At 50.0% G+C, this 16,433-nt stretch overlaps 2 protein-coding genes across 4 annotated transcripts in view; one reads left to right on the forward strand and one right to left on the reverse strand.

Moving 5' to 3' along the window:
* Positions 1-6,605, forward strand: part of DMTF1 (cyclin D binding myb like transcription factor 1) — a 29,821-nt gene extending 23,216 nt beyond the window's left edge. For all 3 annotated transcript variants that reach the window (XM_075081528.1, XM_075081527.1, XM_075081526.1), the window contains 4 exons: positions 84-245; positions 1,039-1,425; positions 4,266-4,413; positions 5,244-6,605. In XM_075081528.1, the coding sequence (XP_074937629.1) occupies positions 84-245; positions 1,039-1,425; positions 4,266-4,413; positions 5,244-5,353 (807 nt within the window). In that variant the 3' untranslated portion in view covers positions 5,354-6,605. The remainder of the gene's footprint in view (positions 1-83; positions 246-1,038; positions 1,426-4,265; positions 4,414-5,243) is intronic.
* A 2-nt stretch (positions 6,606-6,607) lies between these two features.
* On the reverse strand, positions 6,608-16,008 carry TMEM243 (transmembrane protein 243). The gene is made up of 4 exons (XM_075081529.1): positions 15,848-16,008; positions 9,281-9,331; positions 8,305-8,409; positions 6,608-7,102 (listed from the first exon to the last, which is right to left on the reverse strand). The coding sequence occupies exons 1-4, from the start codon at positions 15,923-15,925 to the stop codon at positions 6,980-6,982; spliced, it is 357 nt and encodes a 118-aa protein (XP_074937630.1). The 5' UTR covers positions 15,926-16,008; the 3' UTR covers positions 6,608-6,979.
* Between the last annotated feature and the right edge of the window lie 425 nt (positions 16,009-16,433).

Genomic DNA, 16,433 nt, shown 5'->3' on the forward strand with positions numbered 1-16,433 from the left:
ATGAAAATAAGCATGCTTGGAGTGCTAGGTGTGGCCCAGGAAGACAGTGTGATTGGGGATTAAATTTGTGTTGTCTTTTGTAGTCTTTCCATCTCCAGCCGACTGGAACACCAGGTACATACTTACTACAGACAAGCTCAAGCCAAGGCCTTCCTTTAACACTGACGACTAGTCCTACCATGACGCTAACGGCTGCTGCTGCGGCTCCAGCCTCCCCAGAACAGATCATAGTTCATGCCTTATCGGTACGTATTTTGAGCACTGAAAAGACTGGAGTTTAGGCAGTGGAGGATGGGGAACGTTATAATGCAGCCCCCTATATACGCACGTTAAATTTGCAAAGCATTCTTAAGTCATAACAGTGTTACTTTGCTTAAAATACTGAAGAGAGAGAACTTCTTTATTGATTTTAAAAAGCGATTTCAAGTTTATTCAAAACTTAGCTTAGCAAGCCGCTTAGTTCTTACTGTGGCTGAACATGATGTCTCCCTCTAGTGGCCTGCCCGCCAGACTACAGCTTCCTGATGTCTCCAGTTACTGTCACAAATTAATAGTGGTGTTCACAAAACTTGTAGTGACAGTATTACTTTTTATGAGAGGGAGGGAAGGGGAAGCAAACTGGAGACTGAATAAGAAAAGTGATGCAAAATTCAGGGGGAAAAAAATGATCTTTTGAATCTACAGTGATCCTCACCTGAACAGTTGCCTCCTTCATATTACATCTTTGTTTTTAATATAATATTACATATTATGTAATGTAATATTACATATTTACTTTGTGACTTAAGGAAGAGTTGACACCAAATTCAGTCTACGAATTCATTGTTTAAGGCCAGGAGAGGTCAACAGATGATCTGGGCAGACATACTATATATGTAAAACTCTAAATTGCACTGAGTGATGAGTTCTTTGAATCCTTTTGCTTTTATTTGCATTTATATATATATTTATATTAATTTGATTTGAAGATACTTGGAGGAAAGTCTCTGACAGTTTTCGGGTTTTGTTTGTGTCTCTTTTTGCAAATACTACTTACAGCCAGAGCATTTGTTAAATACAAGTGACAACGTCACAGTGCAGTGCCACACACCAAGTGTCATAATCCGCACCGTTGCTGCTGAAGATATCTCCTCCTCTGTCACGCAGGCAGAACTTACTGTTGATTCAGATATTCAGTCAGCTGACCTGACAGATCCTCCCGATACCCTAGAAACAAATACTTTCCCAGACAATATCCATCAGTCCAAGCTGAATGATGAGGAACAGTCAGCCTACAGTGAAGGTGATGCCTCCAAATTCAGCAGCAGGAATAGCAGTGAACTGATGGATGGAGTTATGGTAAGGACTGAGGAGGAGATTTCGGATGCCAGCCTGAAACAGGAAGAGGATGCTCACTCTGATTTACCCAGCACTTATGTTACTGAGGTAAGGGAGTGCATGATACTTGATATTTTCCCCATTTCTGCATGGAGAATGATTTCAATGCATCTTTGACCTTTATGTTAAACTATTCATATGAAATATGTCAGTGATTTCATGTATATCATAGTTCTACCAGTATTTTGTTCAGATCCTGTATCCTTAACCTTCATTAATATGTTATGGGTGTGAAAGTGATTGCATTTAATTTGGTACTAAGGCTAATATTTGACTTTGTCTGGAGCATTGAATACCTCACTTCCTGTGGAGTTGGTTCACTGCTCAGGGTACTTCTACATGACGACTGTAGAAAGCGGCAATATTAGTGGCACTGAACAGTTGCCTTCATCTGATTACTAAGTGATGCTGTTGCTTTAAACCAGGCTGTTAATTGTCCAACACATACATATTACAAGTAGGTAGACTGCTGAGCAAGGGAGGTGAGGTAGAGTATTTAGGTTTTGCTCTGTGAATCTAATAACATATTCCAAGGTGCACCACAGTTTCCATTTTTGAGGACTTCTATTAAACATACAACTCCAGGTATGTATCTGTTAGGAATTTGAAGCGTTTAAGCTATTTCTGTCTCTGGCCTCAGTTTCATTCAGCTCCAACACCTGAGATGCAGAAATGAGTTTATCCAAATGATTTCGGGCATTTGGATTGTTTGTACTATATTCCTCCATCTTTCTGTTGCTTGAATTATTATAATAAAAGTCAAGAAAAACCGAGATGCTAAAAAGATAACTCTCTTTAGTGGGTAGAAAATACCTCTGTCCTTAGAAGCTTGGCTAGGTTAGACTGTGGGAAGACATGAGTTAGATTCAAATACCCCATCCTGTTCTCTAAAACACTGTGCTCTACAGTTGCTGTAGTTCTGCTTTATTGGTCTTGAAAATCCATTGTTAAGATGCTTTGACTTTGTTAGGCTTTGTCTTTGAAAAAGTTTGTAATAGACACTGCATATCCATTACGCTCTTACAAAGAGGAGGATCTTTTTATGTCTCAACAGTCTGCTACTACAGAAGCATTTAAATCCTGAATACGTCCAAAGCTAGATTATTCTTCCATTTTCCTTTTCCCCTTTGCTTTTTCATGGTTGACACAGGGGATTGTGATAAGATTATCAACAGTTGAGGCAGCCCATCGGCTTTCTACTCACAGCTTAAAATTTCAGCTTCTCGGGGTAGAATTAGTAAACTTTTGCTAGAAACCTAGTTTCTAGTTAAACTTCATAGAAATCGCTTATGGCTAGCAGGATATAAACAGGTACTGAACTTTTTTTCTGTACAGAAAAACTGAATTTGTAATTCTAATTTGCCTTACACTTCTAATCAGAGTCAAGTTTGATGTGTATTTAAATTGTAGGAAATAGTGAACTGTCTGTGAGTGATTCTAAGTGAAAAGTTACTCTAGAAAGACATGCGTAAGGCTTGCTTTCTTTAAGTTGGCGTTATTTTTATGCAGTTGCCAGTATTGTGTTGTCACTGTGGGTGTGGGCGGTGGAAGCAAGCAGTCGTGCCAGAGGGTTTTATTATTTCTGGCTGGGAAAGGTGCCCATTCGCCACAATGGCTTCATTAGTTTTTCACACCTCCTTTTCCCAGTTTCAAGCCTTGCGACATACTGCTTATCGTGGGCAGGTTTCTCTGCAGAAAGCTGTTTTTGCAGGTCAGGCATACTGTGGCTTGCATGAATGGGTGCACATTTGGTCCAAGTCTAATTCACTGAGCTGCAGCACAGGTAGTCAACTCAGCAGCAGCAGCACCAGGGATGGGGTTTTCAGGCAGCTGCCTTTGCAAAAACATTGTGAAACTATGTAGGAAAGTAAGTTTTGCTAAAACTAAATGGAGGAACTTCAGGATTTTCTTGAACAGAGAGGGCTGTAACCTCTCCCAAACATTTCCTGCTCCCTCTGAAAACAGTGGTAAATCCAGGTACCTTCCATTCTGCCAGCAACATTTGATAGCGTTCTGCATCAGTGATTCCTGAATAAGCTTGAATAAACCTTACATGTGTTACACACAAAAACTGGAATCCAAATATCTCTGCTTATTCTGGCAGTACTATCTAGGATGTCTTTTCACTGCGTTTGCAGAATCAGGAGTCCGCTGGAGTGTGCTGTGACGCTGAGTAAGCCAGAGGTATTTCTGCCATTCCAGTACTGCAAGAGCCAGGGAAGATGCAGCAGCAGCAGCTGTTACTAGGACTGGAATAGAGCAGGGGTACTGACAGCTTGTACCTGGAAGGCATCATTGTGTTGCCGACTTTTTTTTATATATTGAGGTTCATCTAAAAAAGGTTGGAGCCAGCCTACAGTCAGCAAGTGACAGGGCAAGTGAGGCACAGCAATTAAAATGGGTCTTTTGAGCTCTGTGTTCCATAGTTAAAACTTGACACAGAAGTTGTGAAACTACGTATGAAGTTCAGGTAAAGCTAATGTGTTTGTGGAGCTGTTAAGTACTACAGAGGTATTGCTTCAGTATCTCAGAACACCTAGACAGCAAGTAGCGGAAAAGCTTAATTGTTCCTGTTTATAGACAAAAAGTTTGACTTAAAAGAGAACATTTTATCACCACCTTGCAGTGTCTCCTTTCCTCTTCCCCTGCTCTCATACTGCTTACTGAGTAGAATTCTTCTCATCTTGTTTTTAGATGCCCACATTAGGATGAAACATGCCCTATAAATGCTGAAGTAAACTAGTTCAGATGATGACATTGCAATTTAATGAGATAAAATTCATCCAGGGAGTCTGTTGCTTACTATGGGGTATGGCTGAGCAAAGCAGGTTTTTCTTTTTACGGTACCAAGAGTACACGCTCACATCCTGTTGTTCTGTGTTGTGTAGGACCTGGGTTCTCCAACGATAGAAGAACAAGTTGATCAGCCTACAATAGATGATGAGACTGTGCTTATTGTTCCTTCTTCCCACGGTTTTATCCAGGCAACGGATGACATAGACAGCGAATCAGTCTTGCCCCTGACAACTCTAACAGGTACAACAGTCCCTGCACTGACACTGGAGCTAGGATTCCTTAAAGTAGTATGGCACTTTTGAGTTCCTCTAAGCAACACTTCATAGATCCTTGCTTTCTCTTAAATAATTTTCCATTTCATCGCTCTGAAACTTTAAGCAAGTTGGTTACCCAGCTGGTGTCAGTAGAAGTGGAAGAAAGTCCCACTTAACCTCATAGGAAAAGCATTAGAACAGCAGCTGCTCCGTCACTTGCTGAGCTGTTTCTATCACCCTTGAGCCTTGAATTAGTACATGTAGGCTAATAAGTAACTCGTCCCTTAGTGTGTGTTTCTTCATGCCTGGTGCTTGAATGAAATTTGTTTCCCATTTGAGAGAAGACCAGAGGCATCAGAAGTGCACTTGATGCCTCTCATGGTGAGGGGCTGTGCTATTTGGGGGTAGGGGGTGTTTGCACAGCACTCACATGGAAGGGCTTGCTAGCTTGTGCCATGCTTCCCAATGCCAAGAGTCATCTCAGACTTGGAAGGAGCACAGATATGTTCTCCTACTGCTGCACCTAGGAAATACTCCTCTCCAGAGGAAGGATCTCCTTGCAAAGCCATCAGAGGGTCAGCACTAGGCCTGATACAGTAACACCTGATGAATCCAAATGTGAGTCACACAGATTGCATCCATGTTAGCCATAGCTTACCTTGAAACTAGAAATTGAGAACTGCCCAGAGTTTGAGGAACATTGCTTAAAATTGGTTAAAATTCCAGGCTGCATTTTCCATCTCCTAAGTGTGTATTTTTTACCTCGTTATAATGGCACAGTAAATAATAGCTCTAATGTACTACATCTCTTGACAGATCCTATCCTACAGCATCACGGAGATGGGTCGCACATTATTGGCTCATCATTGGGCAGTCCTGATTCAGAAGATTCAAAGGATGTCGAAGATCTGGTGAGCTGTCACTGAGAGGCAGTAATTTTGTCCATTTTCTATTGACCATGCTTGCATTGTGAAATTAGTTACAGCCCTGGCCACATTTCCAAAGAAAGCAGTCAGTCCGTGTCTTTAAACAGAAACTTCCAGTTTGAAATGACTACAGTGCACTTTCTCTGCTCGGGCTATTTACCTCATATATAAAGGATTACAGAGCACCCAGCCGAAGCCTGATGTATTACATCTCAGCCGAGGTGTTTCAGTGTTGTAAAGAGCCTCTGTTGCAGTGCTCACTGCTAGGATCCACGTGGTCAATTCTGATTGACTTGTTGTTACTGGTGTGCTGAACTGCGTATCTGGAAAACTGGACAGAAGTCGAGGATAGTGGACTGTAGCCTGTTAGTGCCGCAGCAAGAATTTGTTTGCACATGTTTCATGAAGAATGGGTGAGGATTTCTGCACTTACTGACTCTTGTAATACATGGAGTAAGAGACTGTTACGTTTCAGGAAGAAATGTATTCCATCAAAGACTTCAGGGAGCATGGGCAGTATCATGAAGAAATGGTCTGTATTCCCATCTCATCTGGCTTGTTAGTACGTCTACAGCATAGGAAGAAGACACTGATGCTTATGGGACTTGCCTGGTCTGCTTGTTCCTGAGGAGTCCATTGCTGGCAATGGACAGAGCTCAGAAGGATCACTTGTGGAATATCTTTTTATTTCTTTTTTTTCTTTTCCTTCATCACTACAGCAAGCTGAATAAAAAGGGAAGGGCTATGAGAAAGGGAAGCTGCTGAGACCCACCAGCCTCCCTCCACAGCTTGTAACTTCTTTGAAGATTGTTGTGAGTAGGCTGGAACATTTTTCTCTTGCTGTTTACATGACACTACCAGCCACCTCTCCAGAGGTGATTTATGCAGCAAGTCAGTAGATGGGGGGGGTGGTGTCGAGGTGGCAGTCCTGGAGAAACAGCTCTGTGAGAAGTGGGCATAGGACCCCGAGGCAAAGGAAGCCAACTAATTCCTACGTTCAAGGGTTTGAAACAGACACTAGGCTGAGCAGCAGTCTGTTACCTAGAGAGCGAGAGAAGAAGCTATAGAAACTGAAGACTCATGTATAAATTATTTTATTTATTTCTGTAATTAGCTCTTCATAATCAAGAGTTGGTCTTTTTCAGTCTGTGGTTTTGTTAATGTGAAAAATAAGTTGTAGTTTCAAATGGTTGCCTAGGGAACAGAAATAATTGTATATTCAGTTTAAACGAAATAAAGAGTATTTGTCTTACGTAACTGTAAGATGCCATTTATTTATACTGCTACAGATCCTTGCAATGCTGCAGTTTATTTGTACAGTAATAAAAAATGCAGATTTTTCCAAAATGAAAAAGCTTGTGCCATTCTGAAACATCAGTACAACTGGGATGTTCATTAAGTGCAACAGTAGCTCTTCAAAAAAAAGCAGAATGTCACGTCTTATGGCAATAATTCTCCCCAACAAGAGGGACATTACATATACATTTACATGAAAATCATGTACTGATTTATCCTCGCACAACCCACTCCTTTCCTCTCAGGCTGATTGTCCTCACTTCACTGTCTCGGGCTGAGCTGAAAGCAGTCTGACACAGGAGCATCGTTGCTGGGTATTCCCAATGTCCATCATTTACCCACTTCATGGAAGTACAGGTTGGCACATATACATAACATGACGATAGAAAATAAAATATAGTAAATTAGGTTCCTAAATTTAGGTTCCAGGTCTCCTTGTCGATACCAGTAGATCTAGAAGAGAGAAGGAACTTGCATTATTTAAAAATGCCAGGTGCCTCTGAGGAAACTTTCTACAGTAACTGAACTGGTAACTTCTACAAGTTGGCTTTGTTTGTTTTTTGTTCTGTAGAACAACCCAGCTTCATCTGACTAGAGGAGACTCGGTGTAGAGCCCAGTGAGTTTGCTTAACAATTAAGAAATACCACCTATGTTTTCTTAGCATGCTTGTGGAACACACAAACAAGAATTTGGCAAGGTGTTTCTCCCCAGAACAAGGCCGTTTGTGAAACCAGGGTGCCAGGTTAGCTCTGAAGACATAGGCTGTCTTATCAGCTTTGTTGAAGAGGGTGGGTGAGTTGGGGTTTTTTTAAACACTCAAAACTGGCTACGCTCCAGTCGATGAGGGCAAACGTCAGGTTCTGCAATACACAATCTCTCTTGGGCAGAGTCATGGCTACCAGCCACGGCACCAGCAACTGCCACTAATCAGGCAACGCAGAGCACCTTCCCAGCCTACCCAGCAGCGAGGGGCAGGAGCTCAGCGCTGCGACCGTCCCAGGTCAGAGCTGGAGGAAGGAGAGTGCTCCAAGCATGAAAAGCCACAGCAGAGGAAGGAGCCACTGACGTCCCTGGCTATGGCAGGGGGGTTGGGCTAGGTCATCTTGAAGGTCCCTTCCACCCAAACCATGCTATGAACTCTGACCTGCCAGTTCCCTCTGCCAACACTTGGGACACCACAACTGTTGAGCAGAGGAACCTCTGCTAAACCCCGATGAAATGCCGCCTGCTGTATCTACCTGCCACCATAACTCATCCCCTGTGCCTGAAAGCTCACTGACTCCTGCAAGTGCTCGGCTGGCCCCACTGCTCTGAGTTCAAGTGTTTTGCTCTGCTCCTAGTCTTCTGCAGCACAGCCCATCCCTGCATTCCCGTCTAACTGCTCTGCTCTCCCATTCCCTACTTTGTGCCCCCTGGCAGCTACAGGTGGCATTGTCACAGAGGTGACGTGTCTTGCATCGCAGCTGGCCTACAGAAGTTGGCCATTAACATGAAACTGCTTACCACTCTTTCATTGTCAACTTGCTTTATGGAGGCAGGAAAGCTTTTCTAGGAGTGTAAAAAAGAAGGTGGCACCACATAAAGCAGATTTTATTCAGCTTTCATCCTCAGTCATAGACTCAAAAGCTTGCATGGCAAATGTGGTGGTACTTACAAGTATGCCAGCAGAAATGCAACACAAGGAGATGCAGAAAGCAAAAAATATATTCACAGGTTTTGGAGGTAGTTGCGGGAAGACAAAAGCACTGATTAGAGTGACCTGTATGGAGGAAAACAAAGATGAAGGCTTTGCTCTCACCTGCTGTCAGAGCTGCGACAAGGAGGGTTGCCCCGACGGCTGGCGTACTGCTCGCACCCAGGGCTGCACCCCGCTCCCTGCTCTGTAACTCCCACCCCATGAGCAGGGAAACGCAAAATTCTGGAGAAAAATCGCTTTGATGCAACTGCAGACTTACAGGAGTGTAAAAAATAAAAATGATGAAAGCTTTTCTACTCTGGCTTGCTGCTGGAAACCATCCTCCCAGCACCCAGAAAGCCAGCAGGCACGGGGGTACATGCCGCCTGCGTAGGAGCATCCCTTCAGCCCAGCTTCCCAGCAGCTGGCGCCTTGCCTCGCCCTGCCGCCTCCTGCACCTCGCCTCGCAAACGATGCTGCCACCACGCGCCGCAGAACTGGTGCTCCCCAGTCCCGATGGCACTGGCTTTGTCTTTAAAGCTTGGGGAAAGCATAGCTCAAGACAAGGTGACAAACTTTGGAAAAACTCTTAAAAGCCATAAATAGGGGGAAATAAATCATAAATAGAAGGAAATAAAGAGAAGCAAACACGTTCTCCTGAGTCATAAGCACTTCGTCATCGCGCCCAGCCTCCCATTCAGCCAGGAGATATCTGCCTGTGGACTTGGGGCTTTTTACTGCACAGCCAGATCTTAAAACATGGCTCGAAGAAAGGTATTCTCCTCCTGTTGCTGAAGTTTCCAAAGACAGTCATGCCCCAAAGTGACTACCTGGGCCCCAAACCACAGCCTGTTTGGTCAGTAAAGCATCGCCACCCATTTTGGGGAGGAACTCTGTTTTTCACCCCGTCACCACAGGGAGGCACGAAACATGGGATGGGACGGGGGATACTTACTACAAGCAGCAAGGATGTTAAGCCGCCAACAACTAGATTGATGACTCTGTCCTGAAGAAAGGAGAGGACAGTTACACGCCTTGCCAAAAAAAAAAACAAAAAACCCCACATAAAACAGGCCAGTAACCAACAACACCGAGAGCCCGCAGCAGCCAGGACCCCGTTATCCCCAGCACACCCAGCAGCACCGTCGAGGCTCCCTGGTCAGCTCTGCCACACAGGAAGGTTTCCCTTCCTCCAACTCCATGGACCTCAGGGAGGTTGTACTGGCCAGGTCCTTGTGCAACAGTTTTGCTCATTTGCAACTGGCTTCTTCGCTAGGTCCGAATCGGTGACAGTTGTGCAAATCCTGTTTAAAAATTTTTAAAAAGTGGGCATGCACTGACAGAGGTTGTCAGAAGTTTATTTTAGCCTCAGTGCCTCAGAATGAATAGCTTGATAGCGTCTTAGGTGGGAATTTGTGGGCTGCTGGCAAGGAGGTGGAGGGCATCCCGCACCCCAAACATTCCCCCCTAACACCAGCAGACCTGAACATGGCTCAGGATGGCCCTGCTTGGACGGACAGATATCCCCCCGCGCTTCTTTCTGCTGCTCCCCATCAGTATAAAACATGCGGCTGGGAGGAGACAACCTTTTTGCCCCTGGGAAGAGGTGTCAGCATCGCGATCCCACCCCAGATGGCGTCAGGGCAGGGACCGGCAGCGACACTGGGCTGCTCGACTGGGGGCTCGGGGGCGCCCAGGGCAGGACCCCATACTGACACACTCGCTGGAGTTGGCAATGACTTGACGCAAAAGGAGACCGTTCCCATCCCTGGCGGGATACCTGCCTCCTCCCTGTCTTCCTTGGGCTGCTCTGAATATAAACATCTATCGCCAAAGTCGGACTGGGTTGCATGCAGTCAGGTGTAACACCCCAGACAGCTGGCTCCCCAAATAAAATGCTAGAAGAACAGCTACAGCAGGAAAGATGTGCAGAGAGAAAAATCCCAGAGCATCAATTAATTATACTGGGAGTCATTAAATAGGTACAGTTAAAGGAAAGTGAGACGAAACTTCGAGTGGTGAAAGCATCTTGCCCAAGACATCCCAGCCAGCAGGCAGGGCAACCCAGGTTTCCCTCCACCCCATCCTGCACCCTTCTTCCCTCCTAGCATTACATTTTGTAAGATGATTTGTAGAGGGAGAAGCCCCAGGTCATGAAGAATTAGTGCATGGCAGCAGCGGGGCAGGAGAGCAGAGAGCAGAGGAGGAAGCAGAGAGCAAAGCACGCTCTTGCAGGGGAGCAGCAGCCCCGACCTAAGGCTCAGTGGAGCTCGGGCGCCTGAGCTTGCCCTTCGGTGACAGGCAGATGCTGTGCCCTGGTCGTGTTCATCTGCAAGGGAAAGGACTGCAGCAAGTAGACTCTTTAAAACCTCTTCTATTAGTCCCCAGCTCCTCGATGTGAAACCAGACCGTTCATGCTCCTCCAGCTCAGAGGCCCCAAGCCCTGAGGGCGCAGCGGTGGCTGCAGCAGTGGGAAGTGACCCACCTCTGCAGGAAATCATCACCAACACCCCCTGCGTGAGGTCCTCGCCAGCCAGGCACAAACCCCTTCTCCTCACCGGCGTTTCCGCACGTGGTGTTGGTGATACAACAGCAGCCTCTGGGCTGCTGCACCCAGAGGTACCCGCCACCAACCCCAAAAATGGGCTAAGAGAAGTAACTCCAGGCAAACAACAGAGGGCAAAATGGAAGCACGCTACCTCCACGAGAGCATACCATGACAGCTCAGCTGGGCTCCTCAACCTAAGCTGAAATAAATCAATTAAAAAATGCAAAACTACCTTTAAGCTAGACAGTATGCAGAGCGGTCCTTACCCCCAGAAGCAACTCTGGCATCAGGAGAGGGCGGTGGTTTTGCTCTGCCCTCACCCTGCAGACCCGGCTGAGCCCACCAAGGCGGTTTTCTGGAGGGGCACAGAGTTTGCATTCAGGCTCAGCTCCCCAGGGACAAAAGGGGTGGCAAGAGGTGAACAGTTGGGTCCCTCCTCCCTCTGTGCCATGGGGAAATAAGTTTCAAACAGCAGAGAAAGGGGAGGGAAAGCCAAGGAGCCGGCTGCAGAGCAGCAGTGGGTTGCCATCCCGTACTGATAACCTGGTGAATGCGCAGTCACAGCCAGCTCTCTGGGGAGAGGCTCAGTGGGACGGACACACGGTCACATACCTATGGACAGGACACACCATCCAGAAACTGAGCCATGATTAGGTTTCTCCTAATTAACTAAAGACTTGGAGGGCGGCAGTTTTAACATGGGGAGAATTCACATATTTTGCCAGGACAGAGACTGGTCTGCCAGGAGAAAATGAGGGGGTCGGACTCAGCGGTGACGGTGGAGCATTTCTATCTGTGTTTTACAGGGTTCTGGGGAGAGCGTCCTCCCAGCACGGGGGCCTCTGATCTCACACCACTGAGCAATGGGCATGGGTTCAGGATGGGGTACGGATGCTGGCAGCGAAGCGGCTTTGCCACGTGGCAGCCAGTCCCTGCGGGTCAGGGCATCCCCTTCCCGTGCTTAAACTTGCTGTCGGTAAAATTTTCCAAATGCGCCGCCGGCAGAAGAAGGTATTTCAGGATCTGGGGATTAGAGCCACTGATCCTGAAATCCCAGGCTTGGCAAAGCGGCAAGAGGCTGTGTTCCCCGGTGCCCGCTGACACTTCAGCCCCGGGCAGCTTAGCGCAGCAAAAAGGTTAAAAATACACAAGCAGAGGCCAAGACGGCTAAAGGGATTGGGGATGACGGAGCCTTTCACCTCCACGGTGTGTCCGAGCCCGCAGCCCAGCCCTGGCAGACACCTGTGGATAGCAGGGATGCAGAAACGGGCTGTGATGAACCATGTGTCCCACAAGCCATGTCATCCAGCTGGCACAGCCAGCGTTTCCAGCTGATTCGGGGAGGATTTTTCTCCAGCATCACTGTGTATTATGATAGCTGCTAGAGTAAAAAGACAAAAAACGAAGACAAAAACCAAAACCAAAACAGTGAGGATGCAGGCCGAGGAGGTCACCTGCGCCGGCTCTGGGTGCTCACGCATGGTCACTAATTTCTAATACAGCCCAGCAGCACGTGATGCACTGATGGGGATCCCCGTTCAGCCAGCGGCAGCCGACACGGAGCAAGCTGTTTGCCAGACAGGCAATTCATTCCATGATTCAGCACTGCACAACCTGCATTTTGAAACAGGAGGGTTTCTGCCCTCTCGCCCTACTCCAGGGTGGGTGTTGCAGGGGCTGGAGGCACTGGGCTGGCCCCAGGGAGCTGCTGCGGTGCAGAGGTTCTGCCTCCAGCTGCCCCTGGGCAAGGGAGATGAGGTCAGGAAGCATCAAGTCCTCGCAAAGCAGGAGGGCACAATCCAGGATCCTTCAGGATCAAAGTCAGGGTTACTCTGAGCAACAGGGAAACCGAGGCAGGACTGAGGGTGCATCCACAGCATGGGCTTTGACAGAGTGACAGCTTTGCTCTTTGCTCCATTCCAGCTCAGCACCTTGCATCCTCCAAGAGAGCGGCTTGCACGCTGAGCCCACGAGGAACAAGGACCTGGCAGCGGCTTGGCCAGGATGGGGGAATGGGCTGGTCCCCCAGAGGGCGGGTACCTGGTGGCATCTCTGCAGGCATGATGGAAAAGCCGTTTTTATGCCTTACATCAGCAAGTCCAGATGGTCAGGAGCAATCACAGTGAGACACCAGCCCACTGCAGCCACAGGGGATACCTTAACCTAGTGGCACTTTAAACTCCACGGCACAGCGGACAGTATATGCTGCTCATGAGAAGAGCTGTGCTCAGGACCATGCTGGCCACCCTCCTGCTTCAAGACGTGGGGAAATGCTCTTGGGCCCTCCGCAGCTCATCATTGCCATCTTGGGGCTCGGTCTCTCTTTTTATTGCTTCCAACCCACAGCAATTAACGCCCACCCACTTACATTTAAATGCTCCTGTCACGGAGGAACCCAAGCAGCTTCCACTTTCAACTTCTTTCCCAAGAAGTCCTGCGTCTGTGATGCTCTGTCTCCTCCATCACCTTACCGCTCGTGCCTTTGCTTTGAGCATCATCTCGTACCTGCTCGCTGCCAGCGCTGCATCCCTCATAACCACAGCTGAATCCACAGCGCTTGGCATTCATCAGCACCATCGCGCTACACCCTCCCTTCCCACCAGAGACCTTTTCGGTACCAGCTTGCCCCAGCCCCTGCTCGGCAGCCAGCACGGGAGAGCGAGCTTGGCGGGAGCAGCTGGACCACAGCAGGGGAAGGGGACCGCTGCTGCTGCCTGGCTCCCTTGTCCCCACAGCCTGGCTTTAGCCCCAAAGCCACCAGCCTGGAGACCTGGAGAGCATAAGAAGGTGAGAACAGGGCATCCCCATCTCTACATCCATCTCCAAATGCCAAGACCACTGATTTGGGCACGGGGTTTCCCGGGGCACAAGCACTGCCCCTGCCCCTCCCCGTGGCCTCATGCCCAGCCCGAGCAGAAGGTCCTGGTTTGCCAGAACCAGCCATCGCTTGCAGAGACCCGAAAGCGGAGCCAGGGCACAGGCAGATGCACTCCTCCCCGCAGACCTGTTCCCATTTTAAGGCAAAGTTCAGCTTCACCATTTCTGAGACTGAACGTTTCCAGCTCTGGACCTCACCAGCATCTGTCTCTAAGCAACCCCAGTGAATCAGGGAGGAAACCGGCCCAGGCCAGCACAGCGATCCCTTGTCGGTCCGACACAGCACGGCAGTGCGAGGCCATCAGCCGCTGCCGGTCCTGTAAGACGGGTTTCAAAAACAGCCCGTGGGGCCGGAGGAGATGGGCAGGGGGTGATGTGCAGGACGCTGGATCCCTGTTTGAGCCTGGGAACTGGAATTAGCTTCCCGTGTTTATTATTCACCTCTCTCCTTTGCGAGTGGAGCCGCAACCAGAAAGAGATGGGAGGTCAGGGGTTGAAGGCTTGACCTGGGCTGGCGAGTTTGGGGTTTGCCTGCCGGGATCGCTGCCTGGCTCCGACGGCACATCCTGGTCCCCATCCCTGGAAGCTTCCCAAAATCCCCAGCCAAGGACCAGCCATCGCGACCCCTCGCCTCCGGCGCTGCTGCAGGGCTGGCACCTGCTGGGGGGGAAGACCCGTCCCCCCTCAGTTCAGCCTCCCGGAGGTCCCGCCTGTGCTCCTGCTATCCCACAGCATTCTCGTTTTCCCCCCAAAATTTGGCTGGTATCACCTTATTTATATTTTTATTAAACATTATCATCTGAACAGCACTTCCAAGTATCTGGGGGGAGGGATGATGCATTTTATACACTTTCACGAATAACTCGGCACCGCTTCAGCCCGCACTCCCCCAAACCCACAGCAGGGCGATGGGTAACCTCTTCTAACGGGGGACAAACCCGAAGCCACCAACTGCCGTCACCCCACTGGAAATGGCTGCGCAGCACCCGTTATCACCATTCCTGAGGGATCTGGCTGCTGGGCAGCACCCCGGGGAGCCCCCTCCCCAGCGCAGCCCCCCGAGGCAGCACCGACCCGCAGCAGCGCCGGGAGCTGAGTACCTTACGGGAGGATTGACACCTGAAAAGTCGGCACGGCACACATCAGCCACTGCCACGCACCCCTCAGGGAAAGCAAAATTAATCCCCGGAAGGGCACCAAAAGCAGCTCCCCACCCCCACCCCCAGCAAAGCAAAGACACCCCCCCCCAAAATTGATGAGGTGCAATTCAGGGTGCCGCAGCCCGGGGCTGCATGGGGGTGCAGGGCCACACACACCCAGATGGGGCTCTCTGTGGTGGGGGGTGACCCCCCGCCTGCACCCAAGCCCCGCCAGAGGGTCCCCCCGGCCCCGGGTCTCTCTGCACCCCGAGCCCCCGCTCCCCCCGGGGGCTTGGGGAAGAGGGAGGCGGTTTGGGGAGGATTATTTGGAAGTTTATTTCTTGGGGTGGGGGGAGGCGAGGGGGATGTTTGGGGAGTTTTTTATTTGGGGAGGGGCTTTTGCTTTGAGGGACTGTTCTGCCGATGTGGGTGGTTTTTTTAAAATTGGCGGGGGGGTTGTTTGGGGTGGTTTTGATGGATTATTTTTGGTTTGGGGCACTGGTCAGAAGGGATTTATTGTTGCTTTATTTTGGATTTTCTTCTATTCCGGCAATTTGAAGGTGGTGGGTTTTTTGCAATTTGGGGGGCTCCTTCTCTATTTTTTCCTTTGGAGTGCAGCTTTCTTGTTGCTCTACTGATTTTTGACGCTGTTGGGGGGGAGGAAAGGGGTGGCTGGGGCTATGGTCTCTAATTTTAGGGGGTTTTCCCCATTTTCGCAGGATTTCAGCAGGTTCCTCCCCGTTGCCAGGCTGCCCGCTGCTCCCCTCGGGCCCGGGGGGCCCTGGGGAGGGAGGTCCTTCCTTACGGGAGGGGTTGCGCTGGGGGAGGGGGGACCTTGCTGCTGCATTCTCTTTGCTGGGTGCATTTTGTCGGGGGGTGTCTGGAGGGTGCGGGGCGTTTGGGGGGGTCCCGCCGCGGGCTCTGGGGGCCCCCTCCCGCGGCGCCGCGCCGCCCTTACCCTGGCCGAGGTCTCCCCGAAGAGCGGCCGGCTGTCCGCCCCGCCCGTGCCGTACCCGCGGGCGGCGAAGCCCTCCATGGCGCGGGGGCGCTGGGGCGGCCGGCGGGGGGCGCGCCCTCATGCTGCGCCCCCGCCCCGCGGCCCCGCTCCGCGCCGCTGCGCGCCCGCCGCGCGCCGCCGCGCCCCCGCCACGGGCACGCCCCCGGGCACGCCCCCGGACACGCCCCCGCCGCGGGGACGTGGGGCGGGAGCTGCGGCGGGGCCCGCTCGGGGCGTTGCACCTGAGGGGACGGACGGAGGGAGGGGTGGACAGAGGGATGGATGGATGGACGGATGGATAGACAGATGGACAGAGGGATGGGTAGACGGATGGATGGACAGAGGGATGGGTGGACGGATGGATGGATGGGTGGATGGAGGGAGGGAGGGATGGATGGAGGGAGGGATGGATGGAGGGATGGAGGGAGGGAGGGAGGGATGGATGGAGGGAGGGATGGAGAGAGGGATGGAGGGAGGGAGGGAGGGATGGAGGGAGGGATGGAGGGATGGATGGATGGAGGGAGGGAGGGATGGAGGGAGGGAGGGA

The sequence above is a fragment of the Phalacrocorax aristotelis genome, chromosome 1 (genome assembly GCF_949628215.1).
Source record: "Phalacrocorax aristotelis chromosome 1, bGulAri2.1, whole genome shotgun sequence".
Classification (NCBI taxonomy): domain Eukaryota; kingdom Metazoa; phylum Chordata; class Aves; order Suliformes; family Phalacrocoracidae; genus Phalacrocorax; species Phalacrocorax aristotelis.

Excerpts from the sequence above, each read along its gene's own strand:
- TMEM243 (XM_075081529.1), bottom strand. The coding sequence starts at position 15,925 with ATGGAGGGCTTCGCCGCCCGCGGGTACGGCACGGGCGGGGCGGACAGC. Across the intron at positions 9,332-15,847 it reads TCGGGGAGACCTCGGCCAGG|GACAGAGTCATCAATCTAGT; the intron begins GTAAGGGCGGCG and ends TCCTTTCTTCAG. Across the intron at positions 7,103-8,304 it reads GCATTTCTGCTGGCATACTT|ATCTACTGGTATCGACAAGG; the intron begins GTAAGTACCACC and ends TCTCTCTTCTAG.